General features: G+C 45.8%; 1 protein-coding gene and 1 long non-coding RNA gene across 4 annotated transcripts in view; one reads left to right on the top strand and one right to left on the bottom strand.

Annotated features, from left to right (window-relative positions):
• The window catches only part of USP42 (ubiquitin specific peptidase 42), a 52,551-nt gene extending 29,513 nt beyond the window's left edge, over positions 1-23,038 (bottom strand). The window contains exons 1-4 of one of the 3 annotated variants that reach the window (XM_020900567.2): positions 22,951-23,038; positions 20,082-20,230; positions 5,284-5,533; positions 3,098-3,298 (exon numbers count right to left, since the gene is read on the bottom strand). In XM_020900567.2, coding sequence (XP_020756226.2) covers positions 3,098-3,298; positions 5,284-5,524 — 442 coding nt within the window. In that variant the 5' untranslated portion in view covers positions 5,525-5,533; positions 20,082-20,230; positions 22,951-23,038. Of the gene's footprint in view, positions 1-3,097; positions 3,299-5,283; positions 5,534-8,635; positions 8,773-9,529; positions 9,638-20,081; positions 20,231-22,950 lie in introns of those variants that run through there. The other 2 variants (XM_070460426.1, XM_070460427.1) reach the window with 2 other exon arrangements.
• LOC139032740 (uncharacterized) lies at positions 22,639-23,568 on the top strand. The gene is made up of 2 exons (XR_011485334.1): positions 22,639-22,827; positions 22,960-23,568. It is a non-coding gene; the product is annotated as an uncharacterized lncRNA (long non-coding RNA).
• The last annotated feature ends 507 nt before the right edge of the window (positions 23,569-24,075 follow it).

Raw genomic sequence — 24,075 nt, 5'->3', positions numbered from 1 at the left:
TGCCTGTGGGTCAGAAGGCAATACTGTTTAGATGTCATACATCTCAAACTGATTTACAGATTCAACACAATCCTAGGCAAACTCTCAGGAGGCTTTTTTGTAGAAATTGACAAACTGATTTCAAAGTCAATTTGGAAATGCAAAAGACCAAGAACAGCCAAAACAGCTTTGAAAAAGGAGAGCAAAGTTGGAAAAGCTACCTAGTTTCAAAACTTTTAAATACATAGTAACCAGACACTGCTGTTATCAGGCTGTGGTGCAACTAAGCCAGTGCCCTAGAGCTGTGTTCTGCAACAAGAAGCCACCTCAGAAGAAGCCCGAGCACCCCGAGAGAGAAGTTCCTGCCGGCTGCAAATAAAGCCGGTGCAGCAGTGAAGACCCAGTGCAGTCAAAAAGGCAAATAATAAAGAAAAGAAATAATTTTTTTAAAAGACATTATGTTATGGAGTCAAGACAGATAGTGGATCAATGTAACAAAAAGGTCAGAAACAGATCCATATGGATGCGATCGATTGGTTTTTGCAATGGTACAAAAACAGTTCAGTGGAGAAAGGGCTATCTTTTGAATAAACAGTGCTGGAACAATTGGATATTCATATTGAAAAACATGAACTCTACACCACAGACAAAAATTAACTCAAAATGGATCACTGACCTAAACATAAAAACTAAAAGTATAAGACTGCTTAAAAAAAATAGAGGAAATATTTGCGACCTCTGGTTAGGCAAAGATTTCTTAAATACAACACTGACAGCACAGCTGACAAAGAAAGAAAAATACTGACGTAAATAAAACATGCTCTCTGAAAGACAGTGTGAAGAGACTCTTTTCTCCAGTTTGAGAAATAAGGCTCGCAAATCATGTACTAGATAAAGGACTCCTATCCAGAATACATAAAAAAAGTCTCAAAACTCAACAAGAAGAGAATTACCCAATTTTAAATCAGGCCAAAGACAGGAGCAAGCATTTGGGCAAAGCAAATTCACAGCTGCTGAAGAACGATATGGAGGGATGTTCAACACCATTATTCACTACAGAAATGCAAATTCAAACCACGGTAAGATACTGTCACACTACACACCTGTTCTGTTAAGAGTTGCTAAAATTAGAAAGACTGACCACACCAAGGATAAGGGAAGATGTGGAGCAAATGAAACTTTCATTCATTGCTGGTGGAAATATAAAATCTCATACTCCTCTTCCCAGTTTGGAAGTATCTTAAAGTCAAGCGTACCCATATTATAGAACCAAACCATTCCTCTCCTAGATGCTTACCCACAAGAAATGAACACATGTCCTTACAAAAACCTCACAGCAGCTTCACTTGTGACTGCCCCGAAAGGGAAATAACCCAAAGGTCCGTCAACAGGTGAATGGAGAAACAAACTGTGGTACATCCATCCATACAATGGAGTACTAGTCAGCAATAAAAAGTAACTGCTGATCCAGGCAGCAACACGGAATGAATGATACTGAAATAACTGCTGAGTGAAAAAGCCAGGCAATATAAATACTGTGTAATCCCCCATAGTTGACATTCTAGGAAACACAAACTCATCTGCAGTAAAACAGAAAGCCCATCAGTGGCTGCATGGTCTGGAAGGGATACGGGGCAGGAAGGGCTGGAAGGGCTGATTTCAAAGCCACACTGAGACTTTCCGGGGCGATGAAAGAGTTCATTGTGGTGGTCGTTTCATGGGTGCGCACAAATGTCAAGATGCATCGAACTGTGTATTTTAAGTATGTGCAGTTTACTGTTTATTGATAACGAGGGAAAACTACCAACGGCCTGTAGAAGACGGGCACCTGACTCTGGAACCCCAGGCAGCTGCACCTTTGTCTCCACCCCTCTCTCTCGATGCCCAGGTGCCAGGGCTGGACTCTCACACCCCAGTTTTATTAAGTGTAAAAATGATCAGAAAACTGTCCATGTTAATATGTCAATTATTACATATTAACATAATTACCAACTACGGACTTGGAAAAGGAAAAAATGAGGGCAAAGAGAATCTTCTTTCTGTAATCTGAACCCCTTGGCATAGCAAACACCTCTTGGTGGTTGACAGTCTCAGTGATTTTCCTTTGGTTACTTTAAATTTTTCTGTACTTTCCAAATTCTTTACACAGCCATAATTTTGCTCTTTGGGGGGAAAAGTTTTAAAAGAATGTGTCTAAACTCTCCATCAAGTAAAGGACTATTCAGGAATTTCCTGATGGTCCAGTGGTTAGGACTGAGCACTTTCACTCCCGAGAGCCCGGGTTCCATCCCTGGTGGGAGAATTAAGATCCCACAAGCCAACAACAACAAAAAAAGTAAAGAACTATTCAGAAAGAAATCAAGGGCTTTTTTTTTTTTCCACCCTGATAATGAAGGACTAGCACCTGAACATACACATACACATTTATGTAGATCAAAGAACAGGGAGTTTTCATTTATCAAAGGTGAAGGGCATTTATAATACTATATGTAGACATTCAAAACCTCAACAAAAAATAGATACGTTCTAAATTCTGAATTTCACTAGTTGACCACTGAGTTGGCTCTCCCCTAGTTAAAGTAAAACATGCTCTTTGAAAGACATAACATGTTTTTAAAGACATAACATGTTTTAACTAATTTCCTGCCCTCTAGGTTGGAAACTGAGCTCTCATACACCAAAGGGAAAGTCCTGCACAAATTTCCAGGGGTTAGGAGCTGTGACCAGAGGCTCCTCTTACGCCTAAAGTCTGTAAATGAATCAAGCCTTCGACACAGGATGGACGCCAGGAGAGGCAGGACTCAACCCTGCTTGTCCCAAGCTGTTGGCAGTAGATATTTATGGCACGATTTTTAGTAAGTGTAGAAAGTCAGCAGTGTATTCAGAAACACCAAATGCTGAAAAAAATGTTTCTTTTTAAATAATTTCACAGATTAAATTACATGCAAAATGTTTTTTATGCAACCTGAATGTAAACCTTTGAGTCTTCCTCCGTGGTTTCTAAAAGAAACCAACTTAGTGATGACCAAATTCTTGACTTAATTCTTCACTTTCATTTCAGAGAAAAAAGCAAAAGTAGGTTAGCATACCACAACACTACACGCGTCAGGACACTTACATGTCTTGGAGTGCTCATGTGATAGCATGTAGTTGGCGAGAGGTGGCGTGTAAGTTAAACACTGCAGTGCTGCGTTTGCAAAACAGGTATTGCCCAAATTCTGGAGCCCGGCTCCTACTCTATGAGTCTGTTGCCATTTAAGACAGATCTTCTCAGATGGGAAGAGAACTTTTTGTGGAGGAGCAATGCCATCACCTAGGGCTAGAAAAATAAACAGTTAAAACGAAAGCTTTGTACACTTCTGAAGCTAAATAAATAACAACACATCACACCTGAACTTGACCAAGATTCTTATGACCAGCTAACCAGAAACACAGGGGAGAAAGGGACTAAAAGAAAAGAGCCCAGAATGCGGGAAATTCTAAATGATTTGGTTTTTTTGACAAATAAATTTCAAGGACAAAAGGGTCTGTGTGGGAGAGGGGACAGTATTTATCAGATTTTAAAAAACTTAAAAGAGACAATCACCAAATGCAAAGAGTAGACCTTGTTTGGAAGTTGGTTTCAATGACCAACTGTTAAAAACCATTCTACGACGACCGGGGACATCTGAATATTGACTGGATTTTTAATAGGAAAACATTTAAATTTCAGAAAAGAATGATTTAGATAGACACATTAAACTATTTACAGATGAAATAGAAAGTCTGAGATTTGCTTTAAATGGCTGGGAAGCGAGGTGAGGAGTTAGTGGGTGGAGGTAGGAGTGGCCAGGAGCCCACAGACAAGGCTGACCGGAGGGCACCTGAGACCTGAGACTCTGCCACAGTCGCCCTCTTTCCCATCTACTTAGTTGACACCAGCCCCGCAGCACGCGCAGGAAGGTCGGCGCCCGTGGCCCCTGCGGCGGGTGCAGACAGCCCGGCCTGCGCCGCCCCCTCCGCCGTCCTCACTGGCTGTCGGGCGGTTTCGATTCTGAAGGGTGGCAGTGACGTCACCCCAGCTTTACCAGTAGGGAGATGGGATTTTAGGCACCATGATAACATACTCAGAAAGACACTATTCATGAAGAATTTATCTATTTTTAAGACTTAAATGGCTAATTGAAAACTATGCTAATAAAACTCAGGTGAAACTCAAAAACAACTTATTTAGGAGAGGCCAAAATCATCTGCAGCCAGAGTGTTTCTTCAGAAGTCTGCCAGTTCCTCAGTGCCACCAAAGACTAAGACACCTGCTAGATGGTTCTCGGCTTGCAAAAGCAATATTGACCATTTCGGTAGGCAAAAAGGCAGGCTTCAGCTTCGTGAAGAAGGCAGAGCCAAATCAGGAACAGAGACGTGAGTCTTTAAAACCTGAGACAAGCGCCCCAAAAAAGGGCCGGGGGTGACACCCACTCCACCTTGGGGCAGAGAGGAGCCCCGCAAGGCGAGAGGAGGCCGGGTCTGCGGGAAGGCGTGCTGGGGCAAAGTCCTTACTGTAAAAGTCTCCAAACCTCTCCGTAAAACTGTTCTATGAGACAAACTCCCCCAAACACCTTCAGCAAATCGCACCCCCACCCCACATCACAGCATCACATGTACTGCGAGGACTCAAACCATCTGAGGGCCAAGCCGTCCTACGTGAACAATGTCTTGAGTGGGAATCAATCTTTTCTCACAGTTTCAAAGCTTTCAAATCCCCGAGTTTTAGGAGCGCCAGCTAAAGTGTCCACGTCTTACTTATCTGGATGACTTTTAACACATGTAACCACATTTATATGGCTGGATACATAATGTAATATTTACGTGATCTGCTCTCTTTCGAAGAGCTTTAGACTACAGATGACTTTAACTGGGAAAAAAACAAACAAAAAATTGAAAACAAAGTTGAGCAGAGCTCATTTGTCAAAAGTCACCAGTTTTTAAATCTTTAGGAAGCAGACGATTACTCAGGGCGTGATAGTTAATGACGCTAATGAGACGCTCGTGCATCTTGGTTCTCACCAGAATAAAGTTTGTCCTTCAAAAACTAGGAGTTAAAGAAATTCACAGTAACTAAAAATAATCTAACCCTGTTATGAGACGTATGTTAATCATGAAGCAGAAGCAGAGGAAAATGAAGCCCGTCAAATAACATAACTCTGCTGGCCACTCAGGTGGCAATAATTTATCTTGCAAAATAAGCCTCTCTCTGAAACTACCAACTTATGGACAGCATTTATACAGGAGTTTCCTGTAGCGATTCCATCTTTTAAAAAGTAATACCTTGATCCTTTTGTGGTGATGGTTTTGATTTTTCAGGTACAGATGAACTTGAATAAACTACAGCACCAGGTACTGGTCCTAAAGAAAGCGTGTGATTTGAAACATCATTTAACGAAGACACAGCACCCCAGCTGGCAGAACCTGCATCCATGTCTCCAGGCGAGACGGCCTCAGAACTGCCAGGCTGGTTCTGATAGGTTGATGGATCTGAAGATTCAGAAGCTTTGTCAACTATGGTCATTGTTCAACTCTGTAAAAGACGAAAAGCATATGTTTGCTTCATAAGGTCAAGAAAAGTAATCTACTTATTCTACCATTAAATCTTTGAAAATAATTAAAAGCAGTTAGGCTAATTTTCCAATAAATCACTCCAATATAAAAGCAACAGTATTTTTTTTAGCTCTGTAGTAATTTTCTTGAGATATTTACCATTGTGCTAATCTGAACATGCCAACAATTTTTCATCATAAAATCTTCAGTGAAGTATTTGATTAGATTGTGTCATTCTATTTCATGCCCTCTGAAAATCTAATATTTTGATTTACAATCAACTACCTCAATTTCCAATTCTCTACATTCATGAAGTATCTCTTTTTCTCTCTAGTGCTTAAACCTGGAATGTGAAATGCGCTAATACCTTTGGCTCAATTTTCAATTCATATGTAATTCCCCAGGGAAAAGTCTCAACTACCTGAAAAGAAAACTGAGCTTTAAGCTTCAAGTTCAAAATGACATTGTTTGAACTATACTACTTTAGAAAAAAACTAGGAAGTCTCACTTTTGGAACGCATTTTCTGAAAAGGCTCATTCATTTGATATACATGACTTTTTAAAATGAAGCCTGTTAAGGCATTTCTGACATCTAACTGGAAAACAAACACATGTTATAAAAGTACTTCACTGTAATTTTCTCTCCGAACCCTTCTAAAATCTTGGGACCACCACTAATTGAGCACTTTCTACGTCCTAGGCGTTGTGTTAGTCACTAACCTAATATTCATAAGAACCTGTGAGAGACTGGACAGAAATCAACCGGGTCTACAAAACGGGGCAACCCTAACGCAAACTAGTCAGCGCTGGGAACAGGCGCCAGGCCCCATATTCCCGGCGGGGCTCCTTTGGGCTCCACCAAGGCCCAGGGCACAGGGCTCCAGGAACGCTCAAGCAGGCCACCGTCCCGCAGGTGCCCCCCAGGTGAGCCCCGCCCCTCACAGCTCCCCAACACCTGGACCCGCTCTGCCAGGCCGGGAAACCTCCCCTTCCTGGCACGCTCAGCCCTCTCCCCTATCCTACCTGCTCTCTCCGGGCTGGGCAAGCGCTGGTCTTCTTCCCCCAGGTCTCCCACCCTTCCACCCCCAGCCAGTGAACACTCCCCCGGCTCCCTTTAGGCCCTTGCCTGGACAGCCCCCTCCCCCAAGACAGGCTGAGAACCCCTCCTGGAAGCTCCCCAGCACCGAGGGCACCCTCTGGCTGGGGAGCTGTCCTGCCTGCCAGGCTCCTGTTTGTAGCCCTGACCTGGCACAGGGAAAACTCCCCACACGTGCTCAACAGATGAATGAGCTGTGAAGAGAGGATGGAGCCAGTGTCTGCTCTCAGCACCAGGCTGCAGGTGACCGCTTTGTATGAAGTATCTCATTTAATCGTTAAGGACTCTGAAGTAGGATTAAAACCTGTTTCAAAAAATCCTCAGAACAGTGAAATAAATACCCATGTATATGACACCTTAACAAATGTTATGATGCACTATCTACTCACAGCAAGGGGATTTTTTAAGCCTTGATTTTGTTGTGATTTTACATGAAAGCAAGATTATCACCTCCCAAAAAGTACAACCTTAAAGAAAAAATTTTGGAATTTTTTGTAGAAAAAGAAAAGAAGATGTTAATTGGATCTTAACAAAAAGAAAAACTGAACTGAAGTGCTAAGACAATCTAAGTAAAATATAGTACAGGACCCTTACTCAGGAAGAAAGCCGGAGCCATATTATCCAAATAAAAATTACACTTTCCTCATTTGACACTCAAAAGAAACTACAAAACAACAAGAGAGGAAGGAGTAGAGGAGGAAGAAAAGGAAGAAGCAAATTAACCTAGCCTTATTTACAATAATGTTAAATAGCAAAAACCTTAATTTTCTGGGGTGAACATCCCTTTCAGGACAATCATTCACTAATGACCTAATAAAACTATTTTACTTGCTACAGTTGCCTTTTTTTGGGGGTGGGGACAACTCTTAAAAAAAAATTAAGTAAAACATACAACTCAGTCACTGACAACCAAATAGCATTATAACTTGGGAAAACCAAAACCGTCCATTCTCCTTCATTATGTGTATTCAGCCAAGGAATTCTTACCCTGAAACCATCAGGCATTAAACTAAACTCCATCTGCTACGGAGAAACCTTTCTGGAAGCCAAACTATGCTGTGTAGGATTCAGATGTTACGTGTTCTTTACTCTCAGTAAAGCTTTTAAACACTACTGTTATAAATCTCAGGACTTTTAAGCAACTACTTCAATGAACAGTTCAAACTTTTCTCAACATCTTCTGATGACAGATAAACAAAAAATTACAAAAGCATGTTTGAAAAAAACTGGGTACAAGAATCAAGGTTGGATGGTGTGTGGAGGAATGAGACAAAGTGACTTCACAAGTGTTTCCTTTAAGTGTAACTTGCTCTAAGCACAATGTTTTACTGGAAAGTCTTAAAATGCTGTCCCTCCTATGGTATTTCTTCTCCCTTGTGGTGACAAGAGGCTAGAATACATGTTTTTCATTTTTAGAAGAATAAACATCTCTCTAAACATTATGGCATTCCTCATACATTGTGGTAATAATATCAATACATGCAAAAAGAAACTGTTACATTCTGCTTTTTAATATATTAATAATGTAATCCACCTTCTGGCTGTATTTCCATTTTCAAACACATACGCTTTAAAAAGACACAACCTGGATTTTAATTACTTGTAGATAAACACATCGACTACCTTTAAACTTCTACAAACCAAACTCTGTAGACTTAATTCAATGACACAGAAAAGAAAGTGAAACTGGTTCTAAATACAAACAAGTGAGACAGATGATTCATTATCACCAATCCATTTTGAATGAATAAATACAGTCAAAAGAGAACGATGTTTCAAATATACAAGTTAAGATTTGAGACTCCACTAACACGTGGAAGAACCTAAAACAGTCAGGCTCACTTTGAAAAACAGGTGCTAACTAAGTAGTTTCTCAACCAGTTTTCCTGTTATTTGAGTGTTGTTTACTTTAAACAACCAACGTGCTTTTCCCATCAACAAGTCAGCCCTCCTTAAGGCCTCCCGGAACATAAAAGAGCTATTCACCAAAAGAGATTCCGATTGCATTCATCGTAAAGCGAGGTTAAAGTCCTAAGACCGTAAAAACTTCGGGTTCCGCCAAATCTTCTCAAACATCCGATCGCCTTCTCCCGCCATCCCCTCTCCAGGTAAGCTGGCTCTTCCTGCCCCGAAGATAAAAGACTAGGACCCCGGCACACGCGCTTTTGGGAAGTGCGGGGGGTGGGGACAGCGACGCCAGGCCGGCCCCCTCCTCTCCCGGCGAGTGGGTGCCCGCTCCGCCCGGCAGCCGGCGTGCGCGACTCGGGACGCCCAGCGGGGACCCGGCCAGGTGGCTGGCCCCGCGAGGGCGGAGCGTACCGGCGCTGGCGCGGCGGGCCGAACCGGTGGGAAAGTTTGTCTCTTTGGGGGGGTCGGGGAGGCAAGCCCGGGGCTCTGGGGGGCGCTTGGGGCGGGGGGCGGGAGGTGGCAGCCACGCGGGGTGGTGGGGAGGGGGGGGCCCGCGGCCGGCACACGCCCACCCAGGACAGACCGGTGCGGCCCGGCCGCCCCGGACCCAGCCCACAGCCCGAGGGAGCGGGCTGGGCCGGGCGGGGGCGCCGGGAGGGCAGTGTCCATGGCAACCGGGGGGCAGCCGGGCCTCCCCCGCGCAGCCCGGCTCCCGCGGCGCCGCGGCCGCCGCCCCCCTCCCCGGCGGGCCTGGCCCGGACCAGCCGGCGGCGGCGGCGCTGCCACCCGCGCGGCGGGGTCCCTGGCGGCCCGGCCCGCTGCGGAGCGGGGCCGGCGGGCGAGGGGCCGCGCCAGCCCCCCGGCGGGCCGCGCCGGCTGAGGGGCGGCCCGGCCGGCGGCAGCCGGGGCGAGCCGAGCGATCCGTGGGGCCCACGCCGGCCGGCAGCGGGCGGGGAGGAGGCGGGAGCTTACCTGACCCGGCTCGGCGCTCGCTCCATCCCCCTCGGCCGCCGCCGCCGCCGCCGCCGCCGCACACAGCCCAGCCGCCCGGCGGGGGACAATGACGTGCCTCCATCCGGGCACCGCCGCCGCCGCCTCCGGGTCAGCGCCGCGCCCGCAGCGCCCCGCCGGGCCGCCAGGGGGCGCGCCAAGGCCGCGCCCCGCACGCGCCGCCGCCGCCGCCCAGGGGCCGTCGCACAAGAGGCGCGGCGCGCAGCTAACGGGCCGGGCGGCCGCGGGAGGGGCCGTCGTCCAAAGCGCCGCGGGCGCGGGCTGGCGCGCGCGTCACTGGAGCGCCGGGGCGGCCGCGGGAGCGACGCGCTGATTGGCGGCGGCGCGGGCGCGCTGAGGTCCTTCCCCAGCGGCCGCGGGGCGCGAGAGGAGGCCCGAGAGTGCCCCCCGCCTCTGCCCGGCGTGCGCTCGGTCTGGCCCGCGCCGGGGGCACGCGACCACGCGGGTACACCTGGGTTCCCCCCCACCCTAAAACGGCAGGTCTCCAGGAGAGATTCTCCTCAGCCTAGCGACCCGGCATTTAAGGTCGCCGGAGTCAGCGGGGGACCTTCGGACTTCGCCAGCCGTGTTCCTGCAAGCGGAGAATTTTCCACCCGGGCTCCAGATGAGGCAGACCCCCAACCACCACCCCGGCCCGGCCCTTCCCGCCATGGGATCATCTCAGATCCGAGCCGGGCGCCTTTGGGGGCAGGTAGACCGGCTCTTGTTCCCGAAGGGCAGATCCAGCCGCTTATTGGATGCCTCCACCGCGAGGCCGAGCAGCGAACAGAATTGACTGTGGCATCTCCCTTCCACCACCACCCGCCTGCTCCTCCCCGTGTGGTCCCCCTGCTTTGATGGGCGGACGCGGCCCTCTCCTGCACTAACCTGGGTGCTTCCTCTGTCTCTCCTTCTCCCGACCCTACTACATGAAGTCGCTCCCACCTGAACCTACCCAGGGGAGCTCTCGTCCCTTCCTAGCCTGGTCGCTCGCCTTCCTTCCACTCACTCTGCTGCCCTTTCAATCTTCACACTTGTGGCCAGGATCTTCTTTTTAAAAAAAGACAGGTCAGATGTCGCTCCCTTCCTCAGAGCCTTTAGCTACTTTCTTGACCCACAGAAACGTCTCTGCTCTTCCTGGCACGGAAGGCCTCCAGTTCCCTTTCCTCTTAGGGCCCAGCCGATACAGCCTACAAACATCCCACTCCATGCCTCTTCTTCCATTAGCCCCCCCCCCCCCCCATCAGAATCTTACTGCTCCGTCTATATCTAAGTAGCTCTAATTTTACTGTTAAGAAAGAAGTCACTCAAGTGATCAGCTGTGCATTTGGATCAGAACACTGAAGTCTGAGGAAACAAGAAAGGAAAAGGTGAATTTCAAGCCTCCAAAATTAAGGACCCACTTTGGGGGTTAAAGATCTTTCTGGTGGCTCAGACCGTAAAGAATCCACCTGCAACGCGGGAGACCTGGATTCCATTTTTGGATCGGGAAGATCTGGAGAAGGAAATGGCAACCCATTCCAGTATTCTTGCCTGGAAAATCCCATGGATGGAGGAGCCTGGTGGGCTACAGTTCATGGGGTCGCAAAGAGTTGGACACGACTGAGCGACTTTACTTGGGGATTATTAACACCACAATTTACTTCCTGATGAAGAATGGTTATGAAATTTCACCTGCACGGTCCTGGCAACACTATTAAGAGATTTGTAAGAACATAACAGCCATAGGGATGGAGCCAGTAATTTGCTTGCCTTTTCCAAATGACTTTCAGGTGATTAAATACAGAAGGAAAAGGAATTAAGGAGTCAAGTGCCTAATAGTCACCTGAGCTTTGTGATTATTTCGAAATGCTTTCTTTGGAAGCCACATGAGAAGTCTGGCTTCTACTTTCACCTTCCATTTCACATCCTATTGACAAACTGCCCCTGCCACAAACCTCTTAATATAGTAGAATTGTTGTTCAGTCATTCAGTTGTGTCTGACTCTCTGTGACCCCATGGACTGCAGCATGCCAGGCTTCCCTGTCCTTCACTATCTCCAGGAGTTTGCTCAAACTCATGTCTATTGAGTCGGTGATGCCATCCAGCCATCTTATCCTCTCTCACCCCAGGGATTTTTTTTTTTAATCCCTTGGCATTCTCTGTCTAGAACAGAATTTTTTTGAGAGGCGGGGTTGTCTCATGGCCCTCTCCTCCTACCTCCTCCTTCCTCCATGCCTTGAAGACAAACACAGAGGCCCTATTCCTCTAAAGAATTTCAGGGCCACTTACTGTAGCAAACCTATGACATAAGTGCAGAAGTTGACAAAGGATGTTAGAAAGTCCCTGCCTTCAAACAGCCAGGTCTTTGGCTTTTGCCACAGAAACTCATTTTCCTCCAGGCCAGAGTTCACACAAAGTGAGTACTGCTGGAAGAAAATTTCACTCTGCCTCCGTTCTTACAAGCTGTGGGACCTACACAAATTACTTAGCTAGTTGCCTTGACCAATGCTGTCTTTACGCCAGAGGTGAACTGACACCAGGGGCTTCCCAGGTGGCTCAGTGTTAACATCTCTGCCTGCCAGTGCAGAAGACTTGAGTTCGACCCCTGTGTCGGGAAGATTCCCTAGAGTAGGTGATGGCAGCCACTCCAGTACTCTTGCCTGGAAAATCCCATAGACGGAGGAGCCTGGTGGGCTACGGTCCATGGGGTTGCAATGGGGAGCCAGACATGACTGAGCGCACACACAGAAAGTGACACCAAGTGCTCTGCCTCCAAGTCCAGGTGATCACGTGATCAAAGAGCAAACGGTGCCCGAAAGGGATCAACTAGGTTTTCCGAGGACCTCTGGACACCGAGGGAGCCCGTGGCGGGTGCTGTCAATGCCCCATCTAGATCCCCTTGCCTGGCCGAGGTGCCCAGCTGCTCTGTGAGTTAGCCGCTACGAACGCAGAGCTAGCCAGTTCTGACAGCTGTTCTTGGCTGATGCGGGGCTGTCTCCTGGGCACGTTAAGCCCACACACCTCCCCCTTTCAGTCTACACCGATAGCTCACCTCCTGTGGCTTCAGAAAGACCTTGACCTTGTGACCAGCCCGGATGATGCAGTTGACATTCTGGAGCCAATGAAATCAGAAGCAAGCTCATCTCCCTCTGAGGCTGCATCCTTACCTAACTCCTTTTCCTGACTCCTTCTGCCATTCCCTTTCTCCCCAGAACACTCTCTCCATGTAACGCAGGCATTGGAATTCTGTCTCAAGCCTTGCTTCTCAGTGGCCCAGCTTAAGAGAGTCAGTACCCGGAATGGTCCTAAGAAGCAGAGCCTAAGGATAGGATTTCAGGTGCTTGCTATGATGCTGACAGCTGTGTGATGACCATTATCTTGGGGGAGCTGGATGGGAGAGTGGTAGATGGGGGTGCATTGGCTTATTCAATCTCTCTGGTGTTTGAGGATGTGGGGGAAATTTTTTAAAGCTGAAATTAGGTGGCCACTGATGCTCGAAAGAGGCAAAACCACTGCCTCCAGGCAATCTCTTATCAATATGCAGCAAAGCCAGAAGGATCTGCTTAGCAGCCTGTTAAGCAGCAGTCACCTGCAGTCAGAGGGCAGACAGTTCTGAGGACCAAGCTCAGGCTCACTGAAAAGGAGCTAAAACTTTGGAACTTCCCTGGTGGTCCAGTGGGTGAGGATCCGCCTGCCAGAACAGGAGACATGGGTTCGATCCCTGGTCCGGGCAGACTCCACGTGGTGCAGAACAGCTACGCCCGTGTTCCACAGCTACTAAGGCCCGCTCTCTAAAGCCCTGCTCTGCAACGAGAGAAGCCACTGCAATGAGGAGCTGGAGCACCGCAACTAGAGAAAGACTTCACACAGCAGTGAAGACCCAGCACAGCCATAAGTGAATTAAAAATAATTTTTTAAAAAAGGAGCCGAATTTTAGAAACGGTCAACTCCTTAGTCATGGTTACTCGCCAACACCACAGTCAGGGCTCTGATAAGGAAGAGGTGGGTCCCCCGAGACTAAGGATGAAATCCTAACAGCAGTAGAACCTCAGATCGTCTGAAGCTCTGAGGCCTGTAGGAGGGGCCCGCTCCCATCCCACCCCCACAACCTGAAGACCACATGGAAACCTTGAAGGAGACAGGCACCCCACAGGACCATGCGCTCTCCAGGCTCTGTCCCAAAGCCCCACCTGGCTGCTAGACCCATCACTAAAATTGGGCCTCACTGGCACTTCCCTGGTCCAGTGGTTAAGACAGACTTCCAGTGCAGAGGACTCACGTTCGATCCCACATGCCACGGGCCAACTAAGCCCATGTGCCACAACACAGACCCAACACAGCCAAAAATATTAAGACATTTTTTAAAAAAAGAATGCATACTATCCTAAACAATGATTAAACATGGTTCTGGAAGTCTGCCCCTCCCCACCATCAAAGCAAGATATTTGTATTCGAGTGGAGACAACCTTATTATCATTAGCATGTTATACCTCTCTTTAGGGAAAAAGATAAAATATATACGACCCATTGAAGAGTTTTCAGAAAAGTGACTGATTAATATGACTATTTAAAAAGTCAATTGCATGTGCATTTTCTTAATGTCATTGAACTATACACTTGAAAATGGTTAAAATGATAAATCTTATATATATTTTACTACAATAAAAAAGTCAACTGAAATCTACATATGCGTGTGTGCATGCTAAGTGGCTTCAGTCATATCTGACTTTGTGCACCAAATGGACTGTAGCCCGCCAGGCTCCTCTGTCCATGGGATTCTCCAGGCGAGAATACTGAAGGGGGTGGCCATGCCCTCCTCTAGGGGATCTTCCCGACCCAGGGATTGAACCTGCGTCTCTTCTGTCTCCTGCATTGGCAGGCAGGTTCTTTATCACCAGTGCCACCTGGGGAGCCCGAAATCTATATATAGCAATATCCAAATTAGGAAAATAGAAAATCTCAAGAGCCAAACAAAATACTAAAGAATAAACAATAAGCTTGAAAAACATGCAAGACCCAAAGGAAGACTATCTAAATGAATAGACACACTTCAGTTTGTAAAAATTTTAAGAATAGGGCTTCCCTGGGGGCTCAGTGGGAAAAAATCTGCATACCAATGCAAGAGATTCCGGTTCAATCCTTGGGTCGGAGGATCCCTTGCAGAAAGAAATGGCAACCCACTCCAATATTCTTGCCAGGGAAATCCCAAGGAGAGAAGAGCCTGGTGGGCTACAGTCCGATGGGGTCGCAAAAGAGTTGGACACAACTTAGCAACTAAACAAACAATTGATCCAAAGAGATTTTTCTCCAGAACTTAATAAAGTGCCTGTAATATAAAGATTAAAATAAATGTACAAATGCAGTGCCTTCTGAAAGGACTCCCGTGGCATGCACTATAACGTTCTGAATATTCACCTGAGCAATAAAGCCACTGGTTCACACATTCAACACTTAGCTGTGTCTAGCTCCTTTCTCCTGAGACAGTTGACACTTGCATTCATTCAGCAAATATCCACCTAAGTAACCAAAGATACGGGTATCTATTTTGGAAGTCAGGGAAAGAGAAATGATGAGTTAGTCCAAACTGTCCCTGCCTTCAGTAGCTTTCAGGATGTTTATATAAAACAGCTAAGCAATTAAGGACAATTTTCCAGAAGAGAAGAGTGGGAGAAAATGACACAGCTCGGAGGAAGGGCATGGGTAAATGGGAGGGGGAGTTCAGAGTGGGCTCCCCTGGGGCTCAGTTGGTAAAGAATCTGCCTGCAACGCAGGAGACCCCGCTTCGATTCCTGGGTTGTGAAGATCCCCTGGAGAAGGGAATAGGCTACCGACTCCAGTATTCTGGCCTAGAGAATTCCATGGATTGTATAGTCTATGGGGTTGCAAAGACATGACTGAGCAACTTTCAGTTTTCCTGCAGAAAGTACAGAGAGATTGAAGCCTGAGGGCTGAGTGGCAATAAGCAAGGTGACTTGAAGACTTGGACACAGAGACACCAAGACAGAGATGGTAAAGAAAATCAAGTGAGGAAAGGAAGATTGAATGTGTAATTCACCTTGATATGCATTTGAAAGAAACAATTCACAGCTTTACTAGAAAAATATCTCAACGTGGAGCTGAACAAAGTGAAGGATGTCAAAGGAAGAGGCTCCCACCAGGCTCAGCATTTTTCTGACTTGAATGACAATCAGGGAACCTCCCTGGTGGTCCAGCGGCCAAGACTGTGCTCCAATGTAGAGGGCTGGGGTTCGATCCCTGGTCAGGGAACTAGTTCCTGAATGCTGCAACGGAGAGTTCCTATGCTCCAACCTAACATCCTGCATGCCCCAACGAAGACCTGGAGCAGCCGAGATAAATAATAAATACTTTTTTTTTTTTTTTTTTAAGAAGAATGGCAGTCAACGCTGACAGTAGACTCAGGTCTCAGGGGAGTTTACCAATGATCATACTAGTAATTGTTTTAAGTAATTTTATTTATTTTTGGCTGTGTTGGGTCTCTGTTGCTACATGGGCTTTTCTCTGTTCTGGGAAGATCCCACATGCCTCAGAGCAACTAATACGGTGCGTGTCACAACTACTGAGCCTGTGATCTAGAGCCCGGGAGCCCTCCAGCCCATGCTCAGCAACAAGAGAAACCACTGGAGTGAGAAACCTGTGCACTGCAACTAGAGTGGCCCCCTCGCCATGACTAGAACCTGGCCCCTCTGCATTGGGAACCTGGAGTCTTGGTCTCTGGACTACCACTAAGCATTTGTTTAGTTGTTGAAAACCTTTGACTGTCTTCTGGAGCTTTGATAAGGGTGATTCTGACAGTTTTTTGGCAGGATTTTCAGTGTTAGAGTTGGCCCCTTGAGGTTCATACTCTACCATTTTTGCTGAAGTCACTCTTTAAGAGTTTCTTTTTTTAATGCCAATTTTGTTTGGGCATAATATAGAAGTGATGCTACATGTGGGAAATACAGGAAACACAGTCATGGAGCAGAGGAGGGAGTTCTTCAGAGAGTTCACCAGTCTCTTGGTTCTTCTATTATTCCATTTCCCCCACTTCTCCTTGAAAAATGGTGTAAACTATCTATCAAGGTGACTTTGTCATCCACACAGATGGTGAAGTTGGGAGTAATAATTCTGACTGAGGAGAAGGATGGCTGAAACAGAGTCGGGGACTACAGCCTTCCATGAACATAAGGGAATGACACAAAAGTCAGAAGATGAAGACAGAGAAAAGGACAGTGATGTAATGACCTCAGGTTTCAAATGAGGGAGGAGAAATAGTTGTGAAAACATGTTTACTATGAAATAAGGGTGCAGCTGGTTGGCTGGTCAACAAAGATATGTTAACAACATCTTATGTTTGAACAAAACCATAGTGTGTATTATTACCATGATGATTAATATAGTTCTTGTTTTTTTTTTTTTTTTGGACCAATGTAAAACAAAAACAAGAATAAAAATAAGATGAGAGAGAAGAGTCAATACAATCAATGGAAACCCAATTAGAATATAAAAGGTTGGCTGATTAAAAAAGATATGTATGTAAAGTCAATTGGTCTCTAAGTCTTAACAGTAACAACCTAGAAATGCTTGAAGCAGTGACTTTCATCTCAGTAGAGGAAACAAAATAGCAAATAATAATAAATAACTTTAGTGCTTATATGAAGAACATGATCAAACATAACTGAGTGATACTTGCTGAATGCAGAGTTATAACACAATATTGAATAAGTATCATGTATCTCAAATTAGATTGCAACTGTGATGAAATTGATTCCAAGGGGATTCTTTCTGGAACATAATAAATTGCTTACAGGGCAAATGTATACATCCTTTTAATTAAGTTACAAACATAATGTCATGCATCCCAAGAGGATTACTTCTGGAAATTAGTAAAAATGATTTAAATGTTCTGCAGGCAACAAACACATTAATTTATGAGTATAGTTATTTACATGGACCACCTTCCCCTCCAAACAGTTCACACTTTCATTCATTCATCAATTTTCCATTGAGTACCCACTGAGCATCATAGGGTGTACATCATACAGAGAAAAATGACTGAGACACATAAACAGTGCTTGTGTTAATGGGGTTTTCACTGTGCTTTTATGGGGAGGGGACTTGGAGGGAGAAAGGGAAATTGGCTTCAAAAATGCAACATCTAGAATGAAGGTATGCTAAATGCTATGGGAGATGGAGGCATGTCCCAGATGCTGCTAGTGGTAAAGAACTGCCTGCCAATGCAGGAGATGTAAGAGACACGGGTTCAATCCCTGAGTTGGGAAGATCCCTTGGAAGATGGCATGGCAACCCACTCCAGTATTCTTGCCTGGAGAGTCCTATGGACAGAGGAGCCTGGCTGGGTAAAGATCATAGGGTTGCAAAGAGCTGGACATGACTGAAGTGACTTAGCACGCATGGGAGATGGATGGAGCGTGCGTGGGAGATGGACAAAGTGCTACGAAGTGCAGAGTGCGAGGCACTAACATAGTAGGATGAAGAGAAAGCTGTGAGGGTAGCGTTTTAGGTTAAAGTGTGTCCCCCCCAACACACAGTAGATGCATTTGTTAGGGGAAGCACACTGATTGAAACCGCCCACCCTGGCCAGGCACCACAGTAACCATTTGCATGAGTTGTGTTAGGACAGGAGGTCCTGGTAAGGAACAGGGAACTAATGAGCCTCCCCCAACCAGAAGAGTTCGGGAAAGGTCAAAAGGAGACACCACCTGTCCGACCACCTCCCAGAATCCTTCTCTCTGGCATCCATCTTGGCCGAACAAGGCATGCACTCTGAGTCAGAATGATTGGCTAAGGACAACCCGGAAACTAATCCCATCACCACAAAACGGAGACTGCAAGCCATGAGACAGAGCAGTTCTCCTGGGTTCCCTTACCCCCCTGCTCTCCACCCGGGCGCCCTTTCCCCATAAAATCTCTTTCTTTGTCAGCAGATGTGTCTCCTCAGACAATTCATTTCCGAGTGTTAGAAAAGAGCCCAGTTTTGGGCCCTGGAAGGGGTCCCCCTTCCTGCAACACATTCATGTTATCATTCCCACCACCTGAGAATATGACCTTATTTGGAGATAGGGTCTCTGTAAAGGTAATCTAGTTAATGTGAAGTCCTTGAATTTGACTGTAATCCAGGAACAGGCATCCTTATAAAATGGGGCAGTGTGGGGACTCCCTTGACGGTCCAGGGGTTAAGACTCCACACTTTCAATGCAGGGGGAGCAGGTTCAGTCCATGGTCAGGCAATTAAGATCCAAGATGTGAAAGTTAAAGTCTCTCAGCTGTGTCCAACTCTTTGTAACCTGACAGACTATACAGTCCATGGAATTCTCCAGGCCAGAATACTGGAGTGGGTCACCATTCCCTTCTCCAGGGGATCTTCCCAACCCAGGGATTGAACCCAGGTCTCCCATATTGCAGGCGGATTCTTTACCAGCTTAGGTTATTATGGATATCTTTTGGTTTTCTCCCTGTGGTCCATGACCTTGGTCGTTCAGCCTCCTGAACTATGAGAATGCTCATTTGTTGTTTAAGCCACCCACTCTTGGCACTTTGTTATGGTGGGGCTCAAACAAACTAACAAAGGGCTGGAGGTCCTAGGACATGTACAAATGCAACGAGTCAACATTTCGTTACAGACCTGAGGGATAGTAACTGGAAGTCGGCTGAAGTGGAGGCTGGGGCTGGGGAGCGTGCTGGGGATCGTTCTGGGCAGAAGCAACCAGATCTGCATTCATGGATCATGTGCTCTTATTTTCTGTATTTTACGACGCTTTGACATCTTAAAAAGCTTGCTGGCCAGGAGAGACTGTCCCAGAGCTACCCAATTCATAGAGATAGCAAAGAGTTCAATTAACCCATGCAAACCAACCTATCCCAAGCTTAAAAACCTCACCTCTTCCTTATCTCACTCTCACACAGGAGTCAGTATTTCCTGTCCCCTAAATCACCCCAGGGCCAGCTACCAGGCAACTTGAGATAGTGAAGTCACTCAGTCAGACTCTTTGCAACTCCATGGAATGTAGCCCACCAGGCTACTCTGTCCACAGGATTTTCCAGGCAAGAGTACTGGAGTGGGTTGCCATTTCCTTCTCCAGGGGATCTTCCTGACCCAGGGATTGAATCCAGGTCTCCCGCATTGCAAGCAGATGCTTTACCGTCTGAGCCACCAGGGAAACCTGGAGATACCCCTATGGCAAAGCCTTCCAGAATTATTCCAACAAGCCAATCCTAAACCACTCACTCTGCTGTATCTTGCTTCTCCCATTAAAACATCAGTCAAGGTCTGGCTCAGGCTTTCCCCTCACTCCTGTCTTGTGCCACTTAACTAAAACCTGATGCTTTCCTTTGCCCCTGCATGGCATGCGGTGACCCTGCTCTGGGACCTGTGAGTATAATCAACTTTCTTCCGTCTTGTTCTCGTTTCCTTCTGTGGCTGCACCAACTTTACCATATGTACCCAACATTTATATTCTTAGGACACTGCAGGCTTGAAGGAGAGGGACAAGGGGAAGAAATGGGGAGAAAGGAGGAAGAATGTCCAACTCACCTCAGTGAGTGTTGAAGAGACAAATTATATACTTTTGGAAGAAATCTTCCTGTTAGGAGGTTCTAATGGTCAAGGAACCGACACTCCCAACAGGATCAGAGTGTCTGACCTGAGTGATGTCCGTCAGAGCTGGGAGGAATATCTGCCTCCTAGGAGCAAAGAAGAAGGATGAGCATTAAGCAAGGCTATTTTTTTAAGTTTTTTTTTTTTTTTTTTGATGTGGATCATTTTTAAAATCATTATTAAATTTGTTACAATATTTTTGATTTTTTTTGTTTTTTTTTTTTGGCCTTGAGGTATATGGGATCTCAGCTCCCCGACCAGGGATCAAACCCATACCGCCTGCATTGGATGGTGAAGTCTTAACCACTGGATCACCGGGGAAGTCCCAGAGCCTTTGCTGGTAGCATTAATACCAGCTACCAGCTAATAGCTGAGAGGTCCTTATGACCCCAGGAACCTCTTCTAAATGGTTTAAAAACATTAACTCATTTACTATTTACAACAAGACTATGAAGTAGGTACAATTAATATTTACGTTTTACAGATTAGAAGTTAAACATGTCGCTTGTGATCTCACAGTTAAGTGTCAGAACATATATTCCCCAGCATTAAACTGTATATACATGGATTTACTACAAGACCAGAAAAGGCTAGGGACATGGGATTTCCTAGGTAGATGGGGCAGCGTGTGCAAACGCAGCAGTAAAAGAGGAGGAGGGAGATCTCAGTGTGTGGACTGTCTTAAAGCGCTGCTGGAGAAAATTCACAACTCTTTCTGAAAATATCCCAGCTTAGACAATAAAGGAGGATTAAGAAGTTTTGCTCCCACCAGGGTGCTGTCTCTGATCTTGCTGTTGCAAGTGTCTGTGGCAGAATGAAGTCTCTTATTAGAGTTGCTTCTAGGGCAATAAGGTAATACATACATCAGAGATAATAAAATAATACTAATACTTGTTATCATGGTATTATACGCCCAGTACAGCTTCTCTATGTCTGAATTATATGTTAACTTATTTATTACATTCAGCAACACTATGAGGAAAGGATAATTAGATTTGCATTTTACAGGTTCCAACAAATACAAGGGAATGGCTAACAAACGAAGTGTGAAAGATCTACTAGGCAAATAAAAGGAGTGTGGGGCACACTAGCATAAAAAGGTGGCAATGGTGGTCACAAAGGGGGCCTCATGGGCAATCATATTGCACAGAAGTACAAATCCACTCTTGCTGGAGAATCTGAAAATATTTTCACCTAAGTCAGTCACAGAAGCTTTGCATGTGAGTAATATATAAAATGCAGTAATGGGGGACTTCCCTGGTCGTCTCTTGGTTAAAACTCTCCATTCCAATGCAGGGGGCACTGGTTTGATCCCTGGTCGGGGAACAAAGGTCCCACACATCGTGAGGTATGGATAAAAATTAATAAAATAAAATGCAGTAATGAAGAAATTCTCAGTCACATTATTGATTGATAAAGCAAGTTGTAGAACAATAATACAACGTTCAGTAAGAATCCAGAAACTAAAGTCCAAAATATACATTTTTCTATGGGCACATGGCCAGGCACAGAAGTGAATAGAAAAAGATTTAGACAATGTGAAGAATGCTTAATTCCAGAAAGGGGAAAGAAGAGGGGACAGAATATAATGGCCAAATGGAACTTGACTCAAAAGGTTTTCTGGAAAAGTTTGCCTATTCTTTGTGCAATACTATTAACAATAAAAATTTTGTTTTGCCAAAGATACAATTTTGTTTTAGCTTTCACTCTTAGTCATCTACGCCAACCTCTAGAAGGTCAATGTCTGATTCCAGAAAAGAAATGCACCATTAAGGCATCGATGAGTATAACAAAGAAAATGCCTTGAGGTAATTCCAAATGATAATAGACAAAGTAATTTCAACAGTGTAAAATTTTAAAGGTTGGTTCTGGGATTCCCGGGCAGCAAATTCGTCAGCTCCCCGAGGAGCTAGTTTACAGCTGCTGGGAACAGGGAGGTATTAAATAATATGAAGTTTACTTTCACAATTTTGTCTTTACGCTTTTATGTTTACAATCTTTGCTTACTAAGAGGAGTCATTCAAGACTTATTACAATGTTTTAAGTACTCATCTGAGCAATAAACTTATTCATTCACCCATTTAACTTGCAGGGTCTTCCTTATGAGGCAATGTGCAGACCATGGAGAAAAGAAATGATGGACCAGTTAGACATGAAGAGTTCTGCTTACTTGGGCAGGAAAGACCTAAATGGGGTCTGAGGGTCAGCGGGGGGCTTTAGCCTTCTCCAGGGCAGCGGGGAGAGGCTGCCGGGAGCGAAGGCTGCGATCAAGCGGGCGGGGGCGCACCCTGCCAGCCCTGCATCCCTGGCAGCTGCCCGAGGAGATGCCCACCTGGCCGCGAGCTCTAGAGCTGCTTCCACGTTGGACCAACCCTGCCCGCCATATTCGACGGGTAGGGGCGGGGCTTCAGCCAGGGCCCGCCCCCGACAGCGGAGCGCGGGAGGCCGAGGCGGGACTTCCGCCTCGCAAGGTGCCATTTCCGGATCCGGTGGCGATAGCTGCCGGGTTAGTTTAGAGCCGTGAGGCACTGGCGCGTGATTTGAGTTATGGCGCGCGCTTCGCCGGGGATATTGGGGCGCAACTCGAGGCAGAAGGGCGAGGCAGAGGGCGACCTGGCGGGGACTGTGTCTGTGCCGCCTGTCATTGACTTCTCGGCTGAGAGCTCGGACCCCAAGCGTGATGGTGAGGGACCGGCCTGGGCATCTAGGTGGAAGGAGCAGCTCGTGGGTTTTGGAGAATGTGTGTTCAGTTCACTTCCGTTAACCTTTGAGTAGAAAAGCCATAACCGTCAGAAAATCCTCTCACCTTCACCAGGAAAATAAGAGGTGTCAGAGGAAGACTCTCCCATCCGGTTCAGAGTTAACTCTGATTTGGAAAATGACGCTCAGCGCAGGGCCCCTGGAGTCGTCTCCCAGGAGCCGAAACTGAAGGATCGAAGCTAACGGAAAAAAAATAACGGCTTTGGGTTACAGTTACCAAGAGCTGCCAACAAATAGGTCAATTCAGTTAATTCTCATGTAACCTTGTAAGGTTGGGTGAGGTGGGATCTTTACAAATGAAGAACTGAGACAGGTTAAATAATGCGTTTAAAAATCATAGCTACTAGTGGTGGGACTCCGTGTAAACAAACTGGATACGATGTTACTTAGCGAGTTATTTGTAATATTACCGGAGACGTCTGTTTCTCCCCCAGCTGGAGGCATGGCCAAATTATGGACTATCAAGTTACAAAATGCTATGTTACACTAAACATGGAAGTTGCTCAGGACGTAGTTCGGAGTGGAAAACAAAATGCAAGTTTTGCAGAAAATGTGTTTTTAGCCATTGTTTTTGCAAAACCAAACCCTTTTAAAACAATGCTGTTCTATTGTAGTACGCACTTATCTATGTAACTGAATAAAGACTGGAATAATATACACTAAACCGACAACTGTGTAGGGCAGGGAAGGGGGAGGCATAGGGATTTAAGAGAGTTATGGTAGAACAGAACTTTATTCTTACAAAGTTTAGTAATTGGAGAAATAAAATCTGCCTGATGGTGTGAGGATATAAGGGTTACGATAATATGGACTTAAAAATAAAGGTTCTCGGGGGCCTCCAAAAGGACATTAAAAGTCATTTTTAACAGTGCAGTATTTCATTAGTCTCACGGAGCTTTGAAAAAAAAAGAAAGTTACCTCAAAACTGCCCTCGTTCTGCATTACATGGCTTATATTGGATGGAAACTAAGAGGCGTCAAGTAAAATTAGATATCTTTTCAAATATGCATCCTGATATTTTCAGTTGAAATATTTTATAGCTTAACTTTATAAAATGGTGATTATTATTTATATAGTTATTCATTTTTAATATTAACAACTCACTGAAATCATATCTGACTAGCCCTATATAAAAATTGTTAAAAACACTTAACATCTCTTGCATGTTGCA

The sequence above is a fragment of the Odocoileus virginianus genome, chromosome 33 (genome assembly GCF_023699985.2).
Source record: "Odocoileus virginianus isolate 20LAN1187 ecotype Illinois chromosome 33, Ovbor_1.2, whole genome shotgun sequence".
Classification (NCBI taxonomy): domain Eukaryota; kingdom Metazoa; phylum Chordata; class Mammalia; order Artiodactyla; family Cervidae; genus Odocoileus; species Odocoileus virginianus.
Note: the sequence above shows the minus strand (reverse complement) of the source record. Positions and strands in the feature narration are given on the sequence as shown.